Here is a 22,320-nt window from a genome sequence, read left to right on the forward strand (position 1 = left end):
TAATTAAGATTCTTACATAAATGAAATTAAAAAGTTTTTTTAAAGACTTATTTATTTTATTACAGTCAGATAAACAGAGAGGAGGAGAGACAGAGAGGAAGATCTTCTGTCCGATGATTCACTCCCCAAGTGAGCCACAATGGCTGGTGCGCGCCGATCCGAAGCCGGGAACCAGGAACCTCTTCCGGGTCTCCCACGCGGGTGCAGGGTCCCAAAGCTTTGGGCCGTCCTCGACTGCTTTCCCAGGCAGGGAGCTGGATGGGAAGTGGAGCTGCTGGGATTAGAACCAGCGCCCATATGGGATCCCAGGGCGTTCAAAGCGAGGACTTTAGCTGCTAGGCCACGCTGCCGGGCCCGAAATTAAAGTTTTATGAAGGAAAGAGGCGGGCAGTGAGAGACAGAATCTTCCATCTGCTGGTTTATTCCCCAAATGGCTGCAACAACAGGAGCTGAGCTGAGCTGCGGCCAGGAACCAGGAGCTTCTTCTGGGCCTCCCACATGGGTGCAGAGTCCCAATGCCTTGTGTCATCTTCCACTGCTTTCCCAGGCCACAAGCAGGGCGCTGGATGGGAAGTGGAGCAGCTGGGACAGGAACCGGTGCCCATATGGGATCCTGGTGCTTGCCAGATGAGGTAAATCCATTGAGTCATCTCGCCAGACACCAATTGTTTTGCGTTTTTATTAAACTGCCTGACATATAAACTCTCCCGTAGTAAGCGATCTTCATAATTGCCAATTAAATGGCTGCACACGGAAAAAAAAATGCCGCTGATGTAATATAATTCACCATTAGGTTGCTTGTCCATTCCCCTTGTTACTATCTAAACGTAGTAAAGAATGTCTTGTGTATTGCTACGCATTCGTAAACATTACTAGTCCTGCAATCACAGGTTCAAAGTGTAAGGTACATGTAATTTTTTTCTCCTCCCGAGATAACGAAACACTAGGAACAGCTTTGCACACACAGCTCTTCAAGGCCGACCTGGCTGACAATACTTTAAGGCATGGCTATCACCTCCTTATCCTCGCCCCAGAGGTAACCCGATCTTCCCCACCGGCTGAGTGCGGAGAGTGGAGGCTAACATAAGTCCATCAGCAACGCATTCCAGGGGAGGGAGGTGGCGGCTGCGAGGCTTCTCCCCTCGCCTGAGAGATGCTAAAGTATCCGGGGGCCGCGGACTCCGGGTTCTTACAACCCACACCCGCTCCGAGAGCCCCGCACACAGTGGGTGTCCAATACATGCGACATGTCCTGCACCGACACACGCTCTACCTGAAGCGGGCTGCATGCGAAGCCCCTCCAGATGCCACAGGGCCACCCTCCGCCCTCTCCCCTCAGATTGCGGGGTGTCCCCCGCTTTCCCTGCCTGGCGCCCAGGCCCAGCCCGCGCGCCTCCCTCAGCCTCCCCGCGCCCCGGGCACCCGGCGCGCGCCCGCCCCGCCGCGGCCCCGCCCCCGCCCGTCGGTCCCGCCTCCGTCTCCTCCCCGCCTCTCCCCTACCCCCCCACCCCCCGGGCCGACGAGTGGCGGCGGCGGCGGCTTCGGGACCGGGTTCGCTCAGACAAGAGGGCGGTGGAGGAGGAAGCGGCCGAGCCCCGAGTCCAGCTCCGGCGCGTCGAGCACCGCCCGCCTCAACCGACCGGTCCCGTCGGCTCCTGGGCCTCGCCGGAGTCGGGAGGAAAGGAAGGCCGCGGCGACTGCGAGGAGGCGGCGGGGGCGCGGGCGGGCGGGCGGCGGCGGCGCGGCCGGCCGCGGCTGCGGCTTTGTTGTGCGGCCCGGGCCGAGGAAGGAGAAGTGGGAGGAGGGGGGAGCTCGGCGTCCCGCTCCCTCCGCGGCTCATGGCGACGACGCTCGGCACATCCGGGACCCTCCGGCCGCCACGGCCGCGGCGCCGGCTGCTCGGGCCCCAGCCCCGGCCGCAGTAGTGACTCGGCTGCCGCGTCTCGCCGTCGCCCCCGCCCCGCCCGCCGGCCCGGAGCCCCGCCGCCGCCACCCCGGCTGTCCCCGCCGCCGGGGACATGTCTAACCCCGGAGGCCGGCGGAACGGGCCCGTCAAGCTGCGCCTGACAGGTGAAGGGGGTCGGGCGCGAGGTGGGCGAGGCGGCGTGGGGTTGGGGGGTGCCTGTGGCCTTGGGAGAAGGGCCAGGGTCGCAATCAGTGGTGAGGTGGTGGTGGGGTTGGGGGCGTGGGAAGGCCTAGTTCAGGGAGTATAGCTGGAAAACCACTCGCTGGGGTTGGGAGCTTGTTGGGAAGCCGGGCGAGGGTGATCCCCGGTGGAACGGGGGGGGGGGGCGGTGGGTGTCTTGTGGAAGTGAGGGGTGCATCGGGTCGAACCGCAGACGGCTTTGAGGTCTGGACGTCTTGGCGGAGGAGCCCGATTCTTGCAGGCTTGGCGGGGAGCAGCCTGGGGGTGGGGGTTGCCAGCTGCTCAGGTGGGGGTCGTGGAAGGGCTGATTGAATCCCGGTTGCTGGTGCGCGCAGTAAACCCTCCTTAAAGATGGAGCGCTTAACGGGAGGGTGCAGCGTGTGTGTGCCCAGCTTGTTAACTTGAGCACCCACTGGTGCCCGCGTGCGAAACCTCCACTCCGCCGCCAGCCCCAGTGGCAGTGCCACACACCTTGACCGCACGGCTCGGGTAGGGAAGGAGTCTGAGGTTGACTTTTTCCGGTGTGTCTGGCGGATCCCACGGCTCGGACTCATGTACGCTCTGTGTTTGGAAAGTGTTTGATTGTAGGGTAGCGTGTTTTGGGTTGTTCCTTGTAGGCCGCAGAACTTGTGGCTCGCTTCTAACTCTAGACCTGCCTTAAAAACTACCCCCCCCCTTTTTAATGGGCCGGCGGTACTTGTCAAAGTGGGTGCTTCTACAGAACTTTCAAGGGAACTTTCACTTTCTCCACCCTCCCCCTTTCCCAATTCTAAACGGGAAAGAAGGTCCATTGGGGTTTGTTAAGAAGACTATTCTTCTAAGGTGTTTTCGATTCCAGGTGCCTGTAATCTTTATCCCAGGAACGTTTTGCCTTCAGAGCTGTATTGAGTATTCTTAGATCAACATATCCCTGTAATTTTTAGGAAAAATTATACTTGGTTTGGAAAGGGTAGTTGAAGGCAGTGTCATCCTTCTAGCTTCAGCGTTTAACCATTAATGAATTGGACATGCTTACATTCGAACGTGTGGTGAGAAAGATGGTTTTTCCTCGATTTGTGTCCGTGTGTGTGTGTTTAAGAATAAACTGTAATTATGTTTGCCCACACTAGACTTTGAGATTTAGACGGACTAATTTTGTAGCTGAATGCTGTGTGTCACCTCCCAGTCCACTGGCTGAACCCTCCAGATGATAACCTGCAGCGAGTTTGGTATGTGAGAAGCTGGCTTGAGTTGGCTGCAATTATAAAGCGATCTTTCTTACGACGGTGTTGCCCCCCTGTCCCTGGAAAATCGCATAGTCGTGAACCAAGTGGTTGTTCATGGACCGTCTGCTTTGAGGGATGCTTCTCCCTGTCCTGCTTGGAGTTTCTTGGCTGTGGGCCAAGCCAGTGGAGTCCTTTAAGGGCTATTTGTTGCTGTTCTCGCCTGGAGTCAGCAATCATAGAAGGAACCTGTGATACCAGGTGTGCAGGAAGCATCAGAAGCAGATCATTGTCATTGACTTCCCTCAAGGTTGTGTCCGGGCGCCTGGAGAGTGATCAGGTGCCAGGAAGCAGGGGTTTGACTTTCTGTGAATGACCCGAGTTTTCAGATTTCTGATGTGAGTGTGTAGATCTTAAGGTGTTTATCTGTGGTTTCCTTGCTGCATATGATCCAACGGAAACTGATGAGTAAATTTGTTAGGAAAGATTACATTTACTCTGTTTTGGGACAAGAGGGAATCTTGGACTAAATTCATGGAGTGATTTGGTGTATTTAGATTTTTCTGAGGGTTTTTAAATAGCCGTTGTCCCCTTAATTGTAAAAACAGTTTGAGGTACTCTCAATTTCTTAAAACCATTGGGAATTTTTGAGTAGTTTTTCCTTAAAGTTTGACAGATATTAAAAACATTGCCCTTCCTTGTTACATTGGTGGAATCTCTTCTGTCTTGCCAGGAAAGTTAACACACACACACATACACACATTATTTTACTTCATCATTTACAAATTAGACAGTATATAGATTTGAACAAATAGATTTCAAGAGCTGGATTCAATTAGCAGCTTTTTAGGACATAAACATTAAAGGGATAGATGGAAAAGATTGTTTTGACTGACTGGACAAGTGACAGGGCTGTGTTTGATGTGCGGCCAGGAGTCGGTCTGGAGCTGGTGCCCAGCTTCTTAGTCCATCTTGAGAAGCCAAGTAAAATATTTAACCTAGGCCTCGTTTTGTTAAAAAAAAAAAAAAAAAAAGTTGATTCTTTGTTAAGACCTTAGGAAATGTTTGGCATACCTTGAGACTAAGTGTTTAGCAGTTCATTTAGATCCAGGTTCCCTAATAGAGGTGAAATCTCTTAAAAAAAAAAAAAAGAAGTTAACTTTACAGTGAATTTTATTTGGTTTATGGTGCACTGGAGCTGTAAGATGTTTTAAAGTTATTGTTCAATGCTTTATTTAGCTCAATAGCCAACTAGTATTGTGAATGAATAGTGTCTGATTCCAAGGGGCTTTGGGAACTGCAGTTACTCAATGATATTCTCACTAGGTGTTGCCCCTTTCCTGAAAGTTAGGAATTTTTGTGTGGTAATACCCATACACTAATGGATAATGAAATATTTGAGCTGTGAAATCTTTTGCCCACCACAGACATTAGGTTTTTCTACTTGTTATTGTAGTTAGTGAACTGTTTGGTGTTTGTTGATGGTAAAAAGGGAAGGTTAATTAAATGCCCAGTTTGTGATTTCTCAGGCTGTTGGTGATTAAAATATCATTTTCATAAACTTCTACTTTTTGGGTAATAATTACACTTAATCATTAAAATAGGCTGTGTAGTAATGCTATGAATCAAGTAGTATTTCTAGAATAAATTGATTATAAGATATGTATTTCATACAGTGTTATGGATATCAGACAGACTTCTTACAGTTTGTGATAAACAATATTCTCTGTATATGGTAAAAACATTTGAGGTAACTTTTAAACATTTATTTATTTTAATTGGAAATGCAGATTTGCAGAGAGAAGGAGAGAGAGAGATCTTCTATCTGTTGGTTTACTCCCCAAGTGGCCCCACTGACTGGAGTTGAGACACTCCAAAGCCAGGAGCTAAGGGCTTCTTCCTGGTTTCCCATGTGGGCCCAGTGTCCCAACGCTTTGGGACGTCCTTGACAGCTTTCCCAGGCCATAAGCAGGGAACTGAATGGGAAGTGAGGCAGCTGGGATTAGAACCAGTGCCCAATGGGATCCTGATGCATGCAAGGCGAGGACTTTAGCCACTAGGCTACCATGCTGGGCCCATGAAGTAATTTTTTATGCCATTTTTGAAAATGAAAGACTGGAAAAATCAGTTTAATTTTAGTAATTTCTAATGTCTTAAATTCTTAGGAATGGAGAAATGACAAATTACTTATCTAGAACACTGATTTTATATCTTTTTTGTAAATTCAGTGTCTTTGTGTGCTTCCCCTCATGTTAGTAATTTATAAAATCCTTGTCAGTAGAAAGGTTAACCTTGTCTGTAACTTTAAGGAAAATTAATTAAAAATCTTCAAGGACTGATGCCATTGCGTGGGAGACCCAGAAGAAGCTCCTGGCTTTGAATCAGCTCAGTTCCAGGTGTTTGACCACTTGGGAAATGAACCAGCGAATGAAAGATCCTTGCATCTTCTCTGTTTAAATCTACCTTTCAAATAAAAGGAAAATAAATGGCCACATTGGCCAGAGATGGACTGGTATGAAGTTGGGAACCAGGAGCTTCTGGGTCCCCCACGTGGGTGCAGGACCCAAGTACTTGGCCATCTTGTGGTACTTTCTCGGGCACATTAGCAGGGAGCTGGATTGGAAGTGGGGCAGCTGGGATTTGAACTGTCACTCATGGGATGGATGCTGGCCATGCAGGCGCTGGCCCCTGATTCAAGGCTTTACAGATGAAAACATGATTATATTGAGTAAGTTTCTTGGTATGAAGGTGCCTGTGTGTGATGGTGACTTATGCTAGGAGTGTTAGAAATTTAACTGTCTGCCGTTACTGCCGCTTTCATGGTGTTTCTGAGTAGGAAGCCATTGTTGCTTGATTCTTTCCTTTTCTCTTACGTTCTTTTTGTCTAACCCTCTTCAGACAGGCTGTAGGACATGCCTGTGTTCCTTATGTGGTTTGATCTTAATGGTGAGTGAAGTGTGTATACTTTCATCATAGCTTCTTCCCTGCCACCCTTTTGGTTGAGTTGTTACCATCACAACATATTAACAGCTAATTTATGCCAATTTCATATATAACTCAATTTTTTCTAAAGATTTATTTTTATTACAAAGTCAGACATACAGAGAGAGGAGGAGAGACAGAGAGGAAGATCTTCCGTCCGATGATTCACTCCCCAAGTGAGCCGCAATGGGCCGATGCGCACTGATCCAATGCCGGGAACCAGGAACCTCTTCCATGTCTCCCATGCGGGTGCAGTGTCTCAATGCCTTGGGCCGTCCTCGACTGCCTTCCCAGACCGACAAGCAGGGAGCTGGATGGGAAGTGGAGCTGCCGGGATTAGAACCAGCGCTCATATGGGATCCCGGGGCTTTCAAGGTGAGGACTTTAGCCGCTAGGCCACGCCGCCGGGCCCAACTCAATTTTAAAAGTAATTGAATGATTGCACTTAAGGCATACATGATTTTTATTTTAGATACTTTTGATGAGGGTCTTTTTTTGTGAAAAACTTATGAACATCTAATGTTCTGTATAAGGTCAAGAGATTGAGCCATTTTTTTTAAAAAAAAAATTTAAAAAGATTTAGTTATTGGGCCCAGGGCTGTGGCCTAGCGGCTAAAGTCCTCACCTTGAATGCCCTGGGATCCCATATGGGCGCCGGTTCTAATCCCAGCAGCTCCACTTCCCATCCAGCTTCCTGCTTGTGGCCTGGGAAAGCAGTCGAGGACGGCCCAAAGTCTTGGGACCCTGCACCCGTGTGGGAGACCTGGAAGAGGTTCCAGGTTCCCGGTTTCGGATTGGCGCGCACCAGCCCGTTGCGGCTCACTTGGGGAGTGAAACATCGGATGGAAGATCTTCCTCTCTGTCTCTCCTCCTCTCTGTATATCTGACTTTGTAATAAAATAAATAAATAATTTTTTTTAAAGATTTATTTTATTTTTATTACAAAGTCAGATATACTGAGAGGAGGAGGAGAGAGAGAGGAAGTGGAGCTGCCGGGATTAGAACCAGCAGCCATATGGGATCAAGGCATGGACCTTAGCCACTAGGCCACACTGCCAAGCCCATAAATAAATCTTTAAAAAAAGATTTAGTTATTTTTTATTTGAAAGATTTACAGAGGGAAGCATCACAGAGAGGTCTTCTGTCTGCTACTTCACTCCTTCAGTGGTGGGAATTCAGCCCATTGAAGTCAGGAGCCTCTCCTGGGTCTCTCACATGGCTACTGGGGCTGACTTGAGCCATACTTGGTTGCTTTTCCAAGTTCATAAACAGGGAATTGTGTCAGAAGTGTTGCGTACCCTGCAGGTGCTGGTATAGGCAAGCAGAGGATTAGCTAGTTGAGCTACCACACTTACCCCATAATGCATTTTTTGGAAATTGTACCTCGTAGTTTGCTCTTTGTATCCATTAATTGATGAATTAAGCAACCATTTTCTTGAAGCAGGTGATGTCTTGCTGTGAAGAAAAGTGCAGCAAATCCAGATCCAAAGCACATCGTCCTCATCATTAGTTACTGAAAATGGCAAATTGTTCTTTTCGTTTTCCTCAGCAGCTCCTGTAGACTCCAGAGGTTGTGAATGCCTGTATGTAATCAGTACTTTTTTTTTTAATAAAGATTTATTTATTCATTTGAAGATCTGAATTAGAGAATGAGAGAGACAGAAAGAGATCTTCTATCCACTGGTTTATTTCCTGGATGGCTGCAAAGGCCCTGAGTCTGGGCCCAGAAGAAGCCAGGCGCTTCTCTAGATCTTGCATGTGGATGCAGAGTCCTAAGGTCTTGGGCCGTCATCTGCTGTTTTTCCCACGCCATTTGCTGGGAGCTGGATTGGAAATGGAACAGCTGGGACACAAACTGTTACCCATATGGCATGATGATGTTATAGGCTTATACACTGTGCCACAAAACCAGACCCAAGATTAGAGTCCTTTGAAATTGTAAAATATCTGTAGTTCAAATAGGCTACAGTTGGCAGAATTTAATGTTTTATTTATGATGCATTATCATTAGGAATGTCAGTCATTATTTTGTTATAGTACATAATATGAGGATATATCGTGATCTGTAGAGAACTATTTGACCCTGGCTAAATGATGATAGGTTTTTAACTTTGTCTGCTTGTTCTCTTTGCCGCCTTCCCCCCGCCTTTTTTTTTTTAAGACTTAGTTTATTTTTTCTTGCATTTCAAAGTTAGAGAGAGAGGGAGAGAGCAAGCGAGCGAGCGAGAGAGTGCGCTTCCATCCATTGGTTCATTCCCCAAATGGCTGCAGTGGTTAGAGCTGAGCTGGTTTGAAGCTGTGAGCCAAGAGCTTCTAATGGGTCTCTCACATGAGTGCAAGAGCCCAAGGCTTTGGGCCATCCTCTGCTGCTTTCCCAGGCCATTACCAGAGAGCTGGGTTGGAAGTAGAGCAGCAGGGACCAGAACCAGTGTCCATATGGGATGCTGTTGCTGCAGGCAGAGGATTAGCATACTCACACCCCCTGTGCCAGCCTCTCTTTTTACTGTTACTTTCTCTGTCCAAGAACGGTGGAACCTTGAAATATGTTGTTATAGTCAACATTGTTAGGTGTTTCTGTGTGACCTACATATATTGAGTGTTTATTAGATGCCAGACCCTGTTGTTGAGTTTACATCTGTTATCACACTTACTTCTCACAATAGCTCTGTAGTAGGAGAAACAGATTTGGAGAGATGAAGTACATATCAAAACCTAAGTTATCTGTCTAGAAAGTCTTACAGACTCATTAGGGTCTGTGTAGAAAGACAAACATGTTTTGTTCATTTGAAATTGCTTCACCCCTTGGGGTTCCTTGCTCATCTTTTTTTTTTTTTTTAAGATTTATTCATTTTATTACAGCCAGATATACACAGAGGAGGAGAGACAGAGAGGAAGATCTTCCGTCCGATGATTCACTCCCCAAGTGAACCGCAACGGCTGGTGTGTGCCGATCCGAAGCCAGGAACCTGGAACCTCTTCCGGGTCTCCCACGCGGGTGCAGTGTCCCAGTGCATTGGGCCGTCCTCGACTGCTTTCCCAGGCCACAAGTAGGGAGCTGGATGGGAAGTGGAGCTGCTGGGATTAGAACCGACGCCCATATGGGATCCCGGGGCATTCAAGGCGAGGACTTTAGCTGCTAGGCCATGCCGCCGGGCCCCCTTGCTCATCTTTTAAGGCACAACTCAGTTACTGTCTTTACTACTAACACGTTCCCTGCCCTGAATTGACCTCTACTGAGAATGTCACATGGGTGCCTGTTTGGGTCCTGGTTGCTCCACTTCCCATCCAGCTCCCTACTGCTGTGCCTAGGAAAGCAGCGGAGGATGGCCTAGCTGCCTGGGCTCCTGCACTCATGAGGGAGACCAGAAGAAGCTCCTGGCTTCCAGGTTCAGCCTGGCCCAGCCATTAGGGGAATGAACTAGTGGATGGAAGGTAGATTGCTTCCTTCTCTGTGAGTCTTTTTTTTTTTTTTTAGAAAGTTTAAAAAAAAAAAAGATATATTTATTTATTTGAAATGCAGAATTACAGAGAGAAGGATGAAAGGGGAAGGAGGTATTTGTCCATCTTTCCAGATGGCTGCATCAGCTAGATTGAAGCCAGGAGCTAGGAACTCCATCCACATCTCTTGCATAGGTGACAGAGACCCATGTATATGGACCATCATTTGCTGCCTTCCCAGACACATTAGCAGGGAGCCGGGTTGGAAGCAGAGCATCTAGGACTCATCGTGTAGTAAAACTGGCCCAGCCCTCTGCGCCACAACATGGGCTCTGACACTGAGGTTTTTTTTTTTTTTTTAAGATTTATTTCATTTTTATCACAAAGTCAGATACACAGAGAGGAAGATCTTCTGTCCGATGATTCTCTTCCCAAGTGACTGCAACAGCTGGTGCTGCGTCGATCCAAAGGCAGGAACCCAGATCCTCTTCTGGGTCTCCTATGCGGGTGCAGGGTCCCAAGGCTTTGGGCCATCCTTGACTACTTTCCCAGGACACAAGATGGGAAGCGGGGCTGCTGGGATTAGAACTGGCACCCAAATAGGACCCCGGCACGTTCAAGGCAAGGACTTCAACCACTACCCTATTGCACCGGGACTGACACTGAATTTTTTAGAAGGGTTATTTTCTTAGGATATTGATAGAAATAATGTCATGAGTTCTTTTTTTTTAAAGTTGTATCCATTTTCATTTAAAGGCAAATTTAGAGAGAGGAGAGAGTAAAAGATCTTCCATCTGCTGATTCATTCCCTAACCCTAACCCTAACGCTAGCTGGAGCTGAGCCAATCCTAAGTCAGGAGCTTGGGGCTTCCTCTGGGTCTCCCACATGGGTACAGGGACCCAAGGCATTGGATTGTCCTCTATTGCTTTCCCAGGCCATAAACTACTGGAAAGGAAGTGGAGAAGATGGGACATGTGCCGGTGCCCACGTGGGATGCTGGTGCTCGGAGGCAGAGGATTAACCAGTTGAGCCAATGCACCGACCCCAGTGAATACTAATTTTCTGGCATATTGTGTCTAACAGTCATGAAATTGTTTTCCCATTTGCTTTTTTTGACCCACTTGTCCTTGTGTTAGTTACCTGTTAGGGCCTTAGTATTCCTTTATTGATCTGCTTCTGTTTTTTAAATGTATTGATTTGTTTTTGTATTTTCTATAGATGTTTCCATGGTCTATTTTTCTTGTAATTTTGACTGTTTTGAATATGATTAAATTGTCATTTTAGAAGTCAAATCTGTCCAAATTTTCTTTTGTTTTTTTCTCCTATTTTTGGGAAGACATTTTTTTCAGGAAGCTTGGTACATGTTCACATTCGAGTACATTTTGTTTTAGAGTTTTTTAAAAAAGTTTAAAACATGAATATACCCTAAATTCTTTGTCCATTTAATCATTTTTATTATTTTTAAACATTTATTTATTTTTATTGGAAAGGCAGATATACAGAGAGGAGGGGAGACCGAGAGAAAGATCTTCTGTCCAATGATTCACTCCCCAAGTGGCAACATTGGCTGGAGCTGCGCAGATTCGAACCCAGGAGCCTGGATCCTCTTCCAGGTCTCCCACATGGGTGCAGGGTCCCAAGGCTTTGGGCTGTCCTCAACTGCTTTCCCAGGCCACAAGCAGGGAACTGAATGGGAAGTAGAGCAGTGGGATTTGAACTGGCACCCAGCTGGGAACCTGGCCTGTGCAAGATGAAGACTTTAGCCACTAGGCTACTGGCTGGGTACTATTTTTATTTTTTTATTTTTACAGATTGATTTGAAAGGCAGCATTACAGAGAGGAGAGACAGAGAAGAGATCTCTTTGCTGCTCACTCCCAAAATGCCTGTAATATGTGGGACTGGGCCCGCCTGCTGTGCCTGGGTATGGGCCAGCTGGAAACCAGGAGCTTCCTCTGGGTTTCCCCCGTGGGTGCCGGGGCCTCAGGATTTGGGTCCTCTTACCCTGCTTTCCCAGGCATGTTAATAGGGAGCTGGATTGGAATATTTGAGACTTGAACCAGTGCCCATAAGGAATGCCTGCATCATAGACAGGCTTAATTTGCTACGTCCAGATATCAGGCCCTGTCTTACCATTATTTATTAACCAAGTCTTTTGCACAATGATGTAATGTTTTCAGTTATGTTAAATTAATTATGAAGTAAGATTTATTGTTCAGTGCCATACTATTTTTATTGTAGCTTTTAAGTTTAGATTATTCTTATTAGGGTAGATGCTATTCTTACTTCTTTACTCTTCAATATAAATATTAACCTTAAAAGAAAATTTCATTGGAATTAGAATTGCCTTTGGGAAAAGGAGGTGTTTAAATGTGTTTTTCTCACCTAGGATCATGATTTTTACATTTCTTTAAAATTTGACTCATTACAATTTATAAATTTCATCCTGTGTTTTCACTTGTTTTTAATTAATTTGTGATGTTTTATAATTGTACTGCTCTTATTTAGACCTGTAGTTATGTAATTTTACTAGATAAAAGCAACTTTGTTGAACATGAACCTGTTAGTATTTCACTTGATGTTAGTTTTCTAGATTGAATTTGGCAAATTTTACAATTGCATGTTAACATTTAAAAATTTTATTTTCCATTAGTTTATTCCACTAATGTATAAATCAATGAACCAAGCGAGGAATTAGATTTGTTTTAGAATGACTTCTGAAGGCATTCATTACTTTTTTTTTTTTAGTTTTAAATATTTTTATTGGAAAAAATTTCCAATAAATCGAGAGTAGAGGAAGAACTTCCGTCTGTCGATTCACTACCCAAGCAGCCACAATGGCTGGAGGTGAGCTGATCTGAAGCCAGGAGCCAGTAGCCTCTTCCAGGTCTCCCATGTGGGTGCAGGGTTCCAAGGCTTTGGGGGGTCCTCCACTGCTTTCCTAGGCCACAAGCAGGGAGCTGGATGGGAAGTGGGGCTGCCAGTATTAGACCCAGCGCCCACATGGGATCCTGACCCATACAAGGCAGGGACTTTAGCCGCTAAGCTACTGTGCCAGGCTCCATGACTGTTTTAAAAAGCACATTTGGGGGCCTTTACTGTAGAGTGGCTGGTGGGGCTGGCACATTTGGTGCCTGTATCTTGGATAGCTGCTTGTTAGAGATCCTGGGAGGGCAGCTGGGAAGCGAGGTTCCTGGCTTCGGACTGACCTAGTGTAGCTGTAGTGGCCATTTGGAGGGAGAACCCAGCAGATAGAAGATCTGTCTTCGCCCTACTCTCTGTACCTCTACTTTTCAGACATATAAGTCATTAAGACAACAACAACAAAGAAAAACCACATTTATGGTGTAATAAGAAGTATGTTTTATATCTTTTTTTTTTTTTTAAAGATTTATTCATTTTATTACAGCCAGATATACACAGAGGAGAGACAGAGAGGAAGATCTTCCGTCCGATGATTCACTCCCCAAGTGAGCTGCAACGGGCCGCGATGCGCGCCAATCCGAAGCCGGGAACCTGGAACCTCTTCTAGGTCTCCCACGCGGGTGCAGGGTCCCAAGGCTTTGGGCCGTCCTCGACTGCTTTCCCAGGCCAGAAGCAGGAAGCTGGATGGGAAGTGGAGCTGCCGGGATTAGAACCGGTACCCATATGGGATCCCGGGGCTTTCAAGGCGAGGACTTTAGCTGCTAGGCCATGCCGCCGGGCCCATATGTTTTATATCTTATGTTTGATATGGAGTGTGGTTTTGTTCTTTATAAAAGATTGACAGTCGGCTAAAGCCTGCTTCTTGAATCACTTCTAGGTAAGAGTTGCCCCAATGTTGTACAAAGAGTGTTTCTTCCCCCAAGTGTCTTGCTGCTCTTTCGTTCCCTTTCTCCCGTCTGCAGATCTAGTCATCACCAGTAGGCCGGATGTCATTAAGCTCAAAGTTTTGCCTTTACCAGAATTTTGTATAAATGAATCTTACAGCCCAAAGTCTTATGGGTCTGGCTTCTTTTACTTAGCATAATCTATTTGAGACTGATCCACTTTGTTCTTTTTCATTTGAAAATATTGCATTGCACAAATATACCGTAGTTTGTTTATTTGTTCACAAATATCCTAAGATGTTTGGTTTTTTCGCCTTTATGAAACATTTGAGCTCATGACTCTGAATTTTTTTGTTTGTGTGTATAGAAGAGTGGAGCTTTTGAGTCATCCAGTAAGTATGTTTTTAACTTCAGGAAGTCTGCGTTTTTCACAGTTGTGCCTTTTCACGTTTCCGAGTATTTGAGTATTCTGGTGGCTCCCCAGCCTGACCAGCACTTGATATTGTCAGGCTTTGATTTTTTTTTTTCATTCCAACTGGGAGATACAGATATTTCATTATGGTTTTAAATTTCATTTTGTTGGTGACTTAAAACATTAAACACCTTTTTGTGGGCTTACTTTTCATCCATGTAATCTTTGGTAAATATGTCAAACTGCTTTGCTCATTGTTAAAAATTGGGTGTTGTTCTTACTGAATTTTTTTTTTAAAGATTTATTCATTTTATTACAGCCAGATATACACAGAGGAGGAGAGACAGAGAGGAAGATCTTCCGTCCGATGATTCACTCCCCAAGTGAGCCGCAACGGGCAGGTACACGCCGATCCGATGCCGGGAACCAGGAACCTCTTCCAGGTCTCCCACGCGGGTGCAGGGTCCCAATGCATTGGGCCGTCCTCGACTTCTTTCCCAGGCCACAAACAGGGAGCTGGATGGGAAGTGGAGCTGCCGGGATTAGAACCAGCACCCATATGGGATCCCGGGGCTTTCAAGGCGAGGACTTTAGCCGCTAGGCCACGCCGCCGGGCCCCTTACTGAATTTTGAGACTTTTATGTATTTTAGAAGTCTTGCAACAGATATGCCTTTTGCAAATATTGTTTCAAAGTTCGTGGCGTTTTCTTCCTCCCATTATGGTTTCAGATTTTTTCAGTGTTGATAAACAGCTTTTGTCATTTTTATTTCTTTTATGGTTCATGCTTTTTGTGTCCTAAATGATTTTTTAATCTGTAGTTTAACAATTTTCTCCTTTTGTCTGTTCTGAATTAATTGTGGTTTTACCTTTACATTTATGATCCTTTTAAAGAGAATTAACTCATTTATTGGTTATACATTATAAGCCAGGAGCTTCCTCCTGGTCTTGTGTGGGCGCAGGGTCCCAAGGTTTTGGGCCATCCTCTGCGGCCTTCCCAGGCCACAGGCAGGAAGCTGCATGGGAAGTGGAGCAGGCAGTGCACCCGTCTGGGATCCCAGCAGATGCAGGGTGAGGATTTAGCCATTAGGCTGCTGTGTTGGGCCCTATCTCTTGCAAATTTATCCTTTATGATTCTAGAGTGTCTTGATTACTATGGATTTAATTTTTTTAAAGTTGACTTTATTTAGATTTATTTATTTTTGTTCGAAAGGCAGATCTACAGAGAGAAGGAAAAAGATTTGCATCCACTGGTTCACTCCCCAAATGGCCACAACACCTAGAACTGAGGTGATCCAAAGGCAGGAGCCACGATATTCTTCCAGGGTTCCCACACTACTACAGGCCTTGGGCCTTCCTTGATTGCCTTCCCGGGTCACAAGCAGGGAGCTGGAGGAGACGTGGAGCAGTCAATACATGAACTGGTACCCATATGGGATCCTGGTGCTTGCAAGCAGAGGAGTTAACCACTGAACCAATGCTCTGGGCTCCACTTTTATTTTTATTGATTTATTTTTTTCTGCTACTCAAAGGGCAGATTTTACAGAGAGCCAGAGAGATGGAAAGAGAAGCTCTTCCATCTGCTGGTTCACTCCCAAAATGGCTGCAATGAGTTCATCCACAGCTGGGTACTAGAGGCTTTTTCTTGCCTCTCATGAGGGCGCAAAGATCCCAAGGAGTTAGACCATCCACTGCTGCTCTCCAGACTAGAAGCAGAGAGCTGTGCTGGAAATTGTGCAGCTGGGTCATGAACTGGTTCCCATATGGGATGTTAGCACCCTGAGATAGAGATTTAGCTTGCTGCACCACAGTGCTGGCATCTAAATGCTTTTTGAAAACACTCTTTAAGAATTAAAAGGAGACACAAATCTTCCATGTATGGTTAACTCCCTAGCCACAACAGTTGGAACTAGGCTGGTCCAAAGCTAAGAGCCAGGAGCTTCTAAATCTTCCTTGTGGGTGCTGGGACCTAAATGCTTGGGCAGTCTTCTACTGTTTTCCCAGGAACATCAGCAGGGAGCTGGATTGCAAATGAAACAGCTGAGACTACAGCCTGAGCCCATGTGGGTTGCCAGTGTTGTGGGCAGTGGCTTTTTCTTTTTGAAGATTTATTTATTTTTATTTGAAAGTCAGATATACAGAGAGCGGGAGAGACAGAGAGGAAGATCTTCCATCTGATGATTCACTCCCCAAGTGAGCAGCTGCAAAGGCTGGAGCTGAGCCAATCCAAAGCTAGGAGCCAGGAGCCTCTTCCAGGTCTCCCAGGCAGATGCAGGATCCCAAAGCTTTGGGCCGTCCTCGACTGCTTTCCCAGGCCACAAGAAGGGAACTGGAAGGGAAGTGGAGCAGCCGGATATCAACTGGTGCCCATATGGGGATGTTGGTACCTATAAAGCGAGGACTTTAGCCTCTAAGGCTACCGTGCTGGACTCAAGTGGAAAGCTCTTCATAAACATTTTGGTAAGAATAATGAGCATCGGGCCCAGCACGATAGCATTGTGGTTAGAGTCCTTGCCTTGAACACATCAGGATCCCATATGGTCACCGGTTCTAATCCCGGCCGACCTGCTTCCATCCAGCTCCATGCCTGTGGTCTGTGAAAGCAGTGGAGGACAGCCCAATCCTTGGGACCTTGTACCCGCATGGAAGACCTGGAAGAGACCCCTGGCTCCTGGTTTCAAATCGGCGCAACACCGGCCTTAGCAGTCACTTAGGGAGTGAACCATCGGATGGAAGATCTTTCTTTCTCTCCTCCTCTCTGTATATCAGACTTTCCAAATAAAAATAAATCTTAAAAAAAAAAATGAGCATAATTACATCTTTAATTCCGGATCTTGTAAAGCTTTAGAGCCATTATTGAACTTATTCAGGCTACTGGTGTTTATTGTTTTTGCCCTCTGTGGGCCAGTGATGATATTTATAACGTATTACCAGGAATGGCAGTATGATCAATCAGAGTAAGCTTAGAGTAGGCCTTCCATTTTTTTTTTTTTTTCAGGAGTTCTATTTGGAACTTTAACTTTTTAATCTGCCCCACTTCAAATCCAGCTCCCAGTTAATGAGCCTTGGATGTCTCAAAGCCTTGGGACCATGTAACAGCATGGGAGGCCCAGAAAAAGCTCTGGTTTGTGGCCTGGGATTGGCTCAGGTCCGGCTGCTGTAGCCATCTGGGGAGTGAACCAGTGGATGGAAGATCTTTCTGTCTCTCTTTCTCGCTGGACATCTATTTCAAAAAAAAAAAAAAAAGCTTGCCTGTTTACCAGCTATCAACTTTTTCAATCATTGTTGGAAAAATATGGAGTAGCTAGAACAAACACAGCTGAAATGTGACGATAGAAAAATTGCAGTTGTGTTAAATGCGGTATGGATTATGTGTATTTGTTTTTGCCCCCTTTCTCTTGTAATACAAAAGAAAGAAGCAGGCTATTTTAATAAAATCTCAACAAGCTTTTGTTGACCACAGCCCATACCTGTAGCTGTCACAAAAGGAAGTTCCACAGTGCAGGTCTTATTACCTATGTAAGATATGCTTGCAGTTCATGGGAGGCTGTTGGAATGTTACAGAAAGTGTAGAGCTGGGAAGCCAACAATGAGTTCAGCCCCAGGTAGGTAGGTCACTTGGGAGTTTTGTGACTTGAAGTGAGTGACTTATCCTCTCAGTGCCTGTACCTTTAGCTTAATTCCTGCTTAAAGTGGATGCTTTTTATTTTAGGAATCTGCTGGAGAAGAAATAACACATGTATTTGATAATTTTTGATTGAAGATTGTGTTCTAAATACACTAGTCAAAACTGGTTATGTTTAGTCCAGCCCGGTAGCCCGGTGACTAAATCATCACCTCACATGCACTGGGATCCCACATGGGTGCCGGTTTGTGTCTTGGCTGTTCCTCTTCCCATCCAGCTCCCTGCTTGTGGCCTGGGAAGCAGTCAAGGACGGCCTGTGTGGGAGACCTAGAAGAGGCTCCTGGCTCCTGGCTTTGGATCAGCTCAGCTCTGACCATTGCAGCCATTTGGGGAGTGAACCAGCGGATGGAAGATCTTTTTCTGTGTCTCTCCTCTCTGTAGATCTGTCTTTCCGATAAAAATAAATAAATCTTTAAAACAAAAAACACAATTATGTCTTATATTTGAAGTTGCAGATTCAATATTAATAATGATTAATATAAAAATTGATTACATTGACACAATATTTTAGCGATGGCATGTGTAGGATATCAGTGTTATAAAATGATTTTTATAGTGAATTACAATATAATTAGCCGAATTGGAAATTTTAATCTCTTAAAGTAATAAATACTTAAACAATTAGCTGTTCTTCCTCTCCAATATTTTTGTAAGATACCGAAAAGTTTTGGGTAAGAATTTGGCTAATTTAAAAGTTCAGGAGGTTGGGACTTGGCCGTGGGGTAACTGGGTACTTGGAGGCAGCAGGCTGGTACTTTCAATAATAGCCTGTAGTGTCATTTTTGGCCAGTAGATGGGGATATTTCTGCACAGGTAGATGTTTGATAATGGTGAAGAAAACAAACCAAAAATTAAATGCTGGAATTAGTTGAGTTGAAGAATTAAAAATGTTTCTAATAATACCTCCATTTTTATTGATAATCTGTACTTTAGTATAATCTTTCTTGTATTAAAAGTATATTTTTTGTGGGTTGCATAAGTAAAAATTTAGAGTTGTAAAAGCTCTATGCATGTTACAGGAACAAATAGAGTTCTTTTTGCAAATATTAGTAAGTTTTTTGTGTGTTGAGTGTCATCAGACTTTAAATATGACTTCTGATAATGAATAAGAAAATCTACTCATTTATTGGTTGAATTATTCAGAAGCAAATGACTAATACAATATTAAATAAGGTTAGTAGAACATTTTTGAATTGAACTTTTAGAATTTTGTAAAAGGAGGAGGGTGGATCCCAGGTTTTTAAAGTTAAATCTGAATGTGATCTGTGGGCTTGGTCTAGAGCCTGGTGGCTAAAGTCCTTGCCTTACATCCACCAGCAGTGCATATGGGTGTCGGTTCTGATCCTGGCGGCCCCACTTCCCATCCAGCTCCCTGCTTGTGGCCGGGAAAGCAGTCAAGGACAGCCCAAAGTCTTGGGACCCTGCACCTTGTGGGAGACCAGGAAGAAGTCCTTGGCTCCTGGCTTCAGATTGTCTCAGCTCCAGTTGTTGTGGCCTCTTGGGGAGTGAACTAGCAGATGGAAGCTCTTTCTCTCTGTCTCTCCTCCTCTCTGTGTATCTGACTTTCCAATAGAAATAAATAAATTTTTAAAAAATGACCTTACATTCAAATTACCATCCAGGCTCTGGTGGCGTGGCACAATGAGTTAGAGGTTAAAAAATAACTAAATAAAACCACCATCTGTAACACAGCAATTATTACTACCTAGTACATTCTGAACAAATATTTAAGACTTCAACAAAGCTTCTATGGTCTTAAAGACTTCATTTGAAGCAAATAATGGAATTTGTGACACTTATGCAGTAGTAACTTTTTCTTTTAGCGTTTTATTTGTATTAGAAGTCAGATTTACAGAGAAAAGGAGAGACAGAAAGTTTCTCCATCCGCTGGTTCACTCCCCAAGCAGCCGCAATGGCTGGAGCTGAGCCAGTCTGAAGCCAGGAACTTCCTACAGGTCTCCCACGTGGGTGCAGGGCCCCAAGGCTTTGGGTTGTTCTCAACTGCTTTCCCAGGCCACAAGCAGGGAGCTGGAAGGGAAGTGGAGCTGGTGCCCATATGGGATCCTGTCGTGTTCTAGGCAAGGTCTTTAACTGCTGTGCTATCATGCCGGGCCCTCTTTTCCTCTTTCTTTTTTTTTTTTTTGCAGCTCTGAAAAAATGCGTTTTAGTGACCAAGAGCAGACCCATTTACTTGTATATATGATTAAAATAAAATTCACTCGTACAAAGGAGAATGTGTTTAAAATGTTCTGTTTCACATTTGTTTCCTACATTTTGCTGTACAAAAGCCAACTGTTCCAAGCATAGCGTTCAGGTGGGGAGTGGCCTTGCAGAAGAATGTTGTGGTGTGGCTGAGAAGGCAGCAAGTCGGGAGTAGCATCTCTTTGTAAGCCAGTTTGTTTATTCACCAGAATTGAGGGTTTTGGTCAGTGTTTTAGTTGATCATTAAAAATAATTTTTGTGAAAAATACAGAAGTAAAATAAATACTATTTTCCAGAATGCTTAATAATTACAAATTTTCTGAGTATATGTAAGATAAGTAAAAATAATGGCACTGCTATAACAACTTCTTTATCAACTTCTTACTAACTTAAGTTTCCTTAGCACTTATAAAGAAAAAAACAGCAGTAGAATTTATGCTCTACCCATACTTATTTCAGTGACAAGTAATATTCACTCATAAATATGTGAATTAATAGAAAATAAGAAAATCTCATTCATCTCATTGGGATGTATTTCCAGTTGTTTTTATTTAGGAATGGGGGAAACTTGATTTTTTTAATTTATTTATTTTAATTTTTATTACAAAGTCAGATATACTGAGAGGAGGAGAGACAGAGAGGAAGTGGAGCTGCCGGGATTAGAACCAGCAGCCATATGGGATCAAGGCGAGGACCTTAGCCACTAGGCCAGGCTGCCGAGCCCAGGAAACTTGATTTTTAAAAAGATTTCATTTATTTATTTGAAAGGTAGAGTTACAGAGGGAGGGGGAGAAACAGAGATCAGACTGGCAGTGTGGCATAGCAGGTTCAGCCCTACTGTGGTGCTGGCATTCCACATGGGCACTGGTTTGAGCTTTGGCTGCTCTGCTTCCAGTCCAGCTTCCTGCTTGTGGCCTGGGTAAGCAGCAGAGGACGGCTTAAGCCCTTGGTCTCCTGCACTCACGTGGGAGACCCAGATGCTCTTGGCTCTGGACCAGCCCAAGTGCTGGCTATTGCAGTCATCTGGGCAGTGAACCAGTCGGTGGAGGATCTCTCTCAGTTTCACTCTTTCTCCCCCGCTCTCCCTCTCCTCCTTTCTGTGTTGTGTGCATCAGGGCAGTTGCATTGCCAGCAGGAGTTGTCGAGGGACAAGGTGAAAGTTGCAGCTTTTTTCTGACTTGGCTGAGAAATCTTGACAGCATCCTGTTGGTTTCTAGATTCAAGGGGACGGACTATAGAACTTGTATCTCTCTCTCTAAAGATTTGTTGGAAAGGCAGATATACAGAAAGGAGGAGAGACAAGAGAGGAAGATCTTGTGTCTGATGATTCATTCCCCAAGTGACCACAATGGACGGTGCTGTGCTGATCTGAACCCAGGAGCCTGGAGCTTCTTCTGGGTCTCCCACACAGGTGCAGGGTCCCAAGGCTTTGGGCCGTCCTCAACTGCTTTCCCAGGCTACAAGCAGGGAGCTGGATGGGAAATGGGGCAGCCAGGATCAGAACCGACGCTCATATGGGATCCTGATGCATTCAAGGCGAGGACTTAGCCACTAGGCCACGCTGCCGGGCCTAGGACTTGTCTCTTAATGGAAAATATGTCCATTTGTAGCCATTTAAAAATTGCCATAGGTAGTGACAGGTGCTAGTGCTAGTTTTTGTTTGTTGGACTGAGCATACTAATATCCACAGATACCATTTTCCAGTTTTACAATGATTTATGTTCTGCCTTTGAAGTTCCTAGGAATTTTATTACAGAGCATTCAACAAATGGCACAAAAGTTTTTGACAGCCTTTGGAAGAATTCTGATACTTATCTGTTGAAGTATAAACAAAATTGTGTTGGTAAAGGTTATTCAATGGAAAGAGAAGCAGACTGGTAAACAAAAAAGAGGACAGGTTGTATTTGAATTAAATAGCTTAAGTGAATAAGTTGGTCTTTATATAGTCTCTCTTTTGTGGGAAGCTTCTTTTTCTTTTTGCTTGTAATTTTTCTATTAGCGTAAGTGTCATCCCAGAGTTCCTATAATCACTGTGCTTGAAGTAGCCTTTAACCTTTTTGGTTTCTGTAATAATATCTTGTTAATTTCAGAGAAATTGTCATAAATTTATCTTCATACTAATTTGTTTACATGCTTTCATCTTAAAGATGAGCATTCAATTTCAGAATAGGTGTAAATTTATAGAAAAATTGTGAAGATAATAGAGTTCCTATGCTTTGTATATGCGTTTTGTTTTGCTAACTAATTTTACATTGAAATAGAACAGTTGCTACAGTTAAGGATCCTATTGGTATAATATCATTAACTAAAATCATACCTAATTCATATTTCAGATTAGTTTTTACCTAATGATGTTCGTTGTCTTAAAAAAAAAAAAAAACCCTGTTTTTGTTTTATTTGAAAGAGATCTTCTGTCTCCTGGTTCACTCCAGAATTGCCTGCAGCAG

General features: G+C 44.7%; 1 protein-coding gene across 1 annotated transcript in view; it reads left to right on the forward strand.

The window, feature by feature from the left end:
- The first annotated feature begins 1,933 nt into the window (after window positions 1-1,933).
- Window positions 1,934-22,320, forward strand: part of SMURF2 (SMAD specific E3 ubiquitin protein ligase 2) — a 94,502-nt gene continuing 74,115 nt past the window's right edge. The window contains exon 1 of the mRNA XM_004592976.3: window positions 1,934-2,070. Coding sequence (XP_004593033.2) covers window positions 2,019-2,070 — 52 coding nt within the window. The 5' untranslated portion in view covers window positions 1,934-2,018. The remainder of the gene's footprint in view (window positions 2,071-22,320) is intronic.

This window comes from Ochotona princeps, chromosome 17, assembly GCF_030435755.1.
Source record: "Ochotona princeps isolate mOchPri1 chromosome 17, mOchPri1.hap1, whole genome shotgun sequence".
NCBI classification, from domain to species: Eukaryota; Metazoa; Chordata; class Mammalia; order Lagomorpha; family Ochotonidae; genus Ochotona; species Ochotona princeps.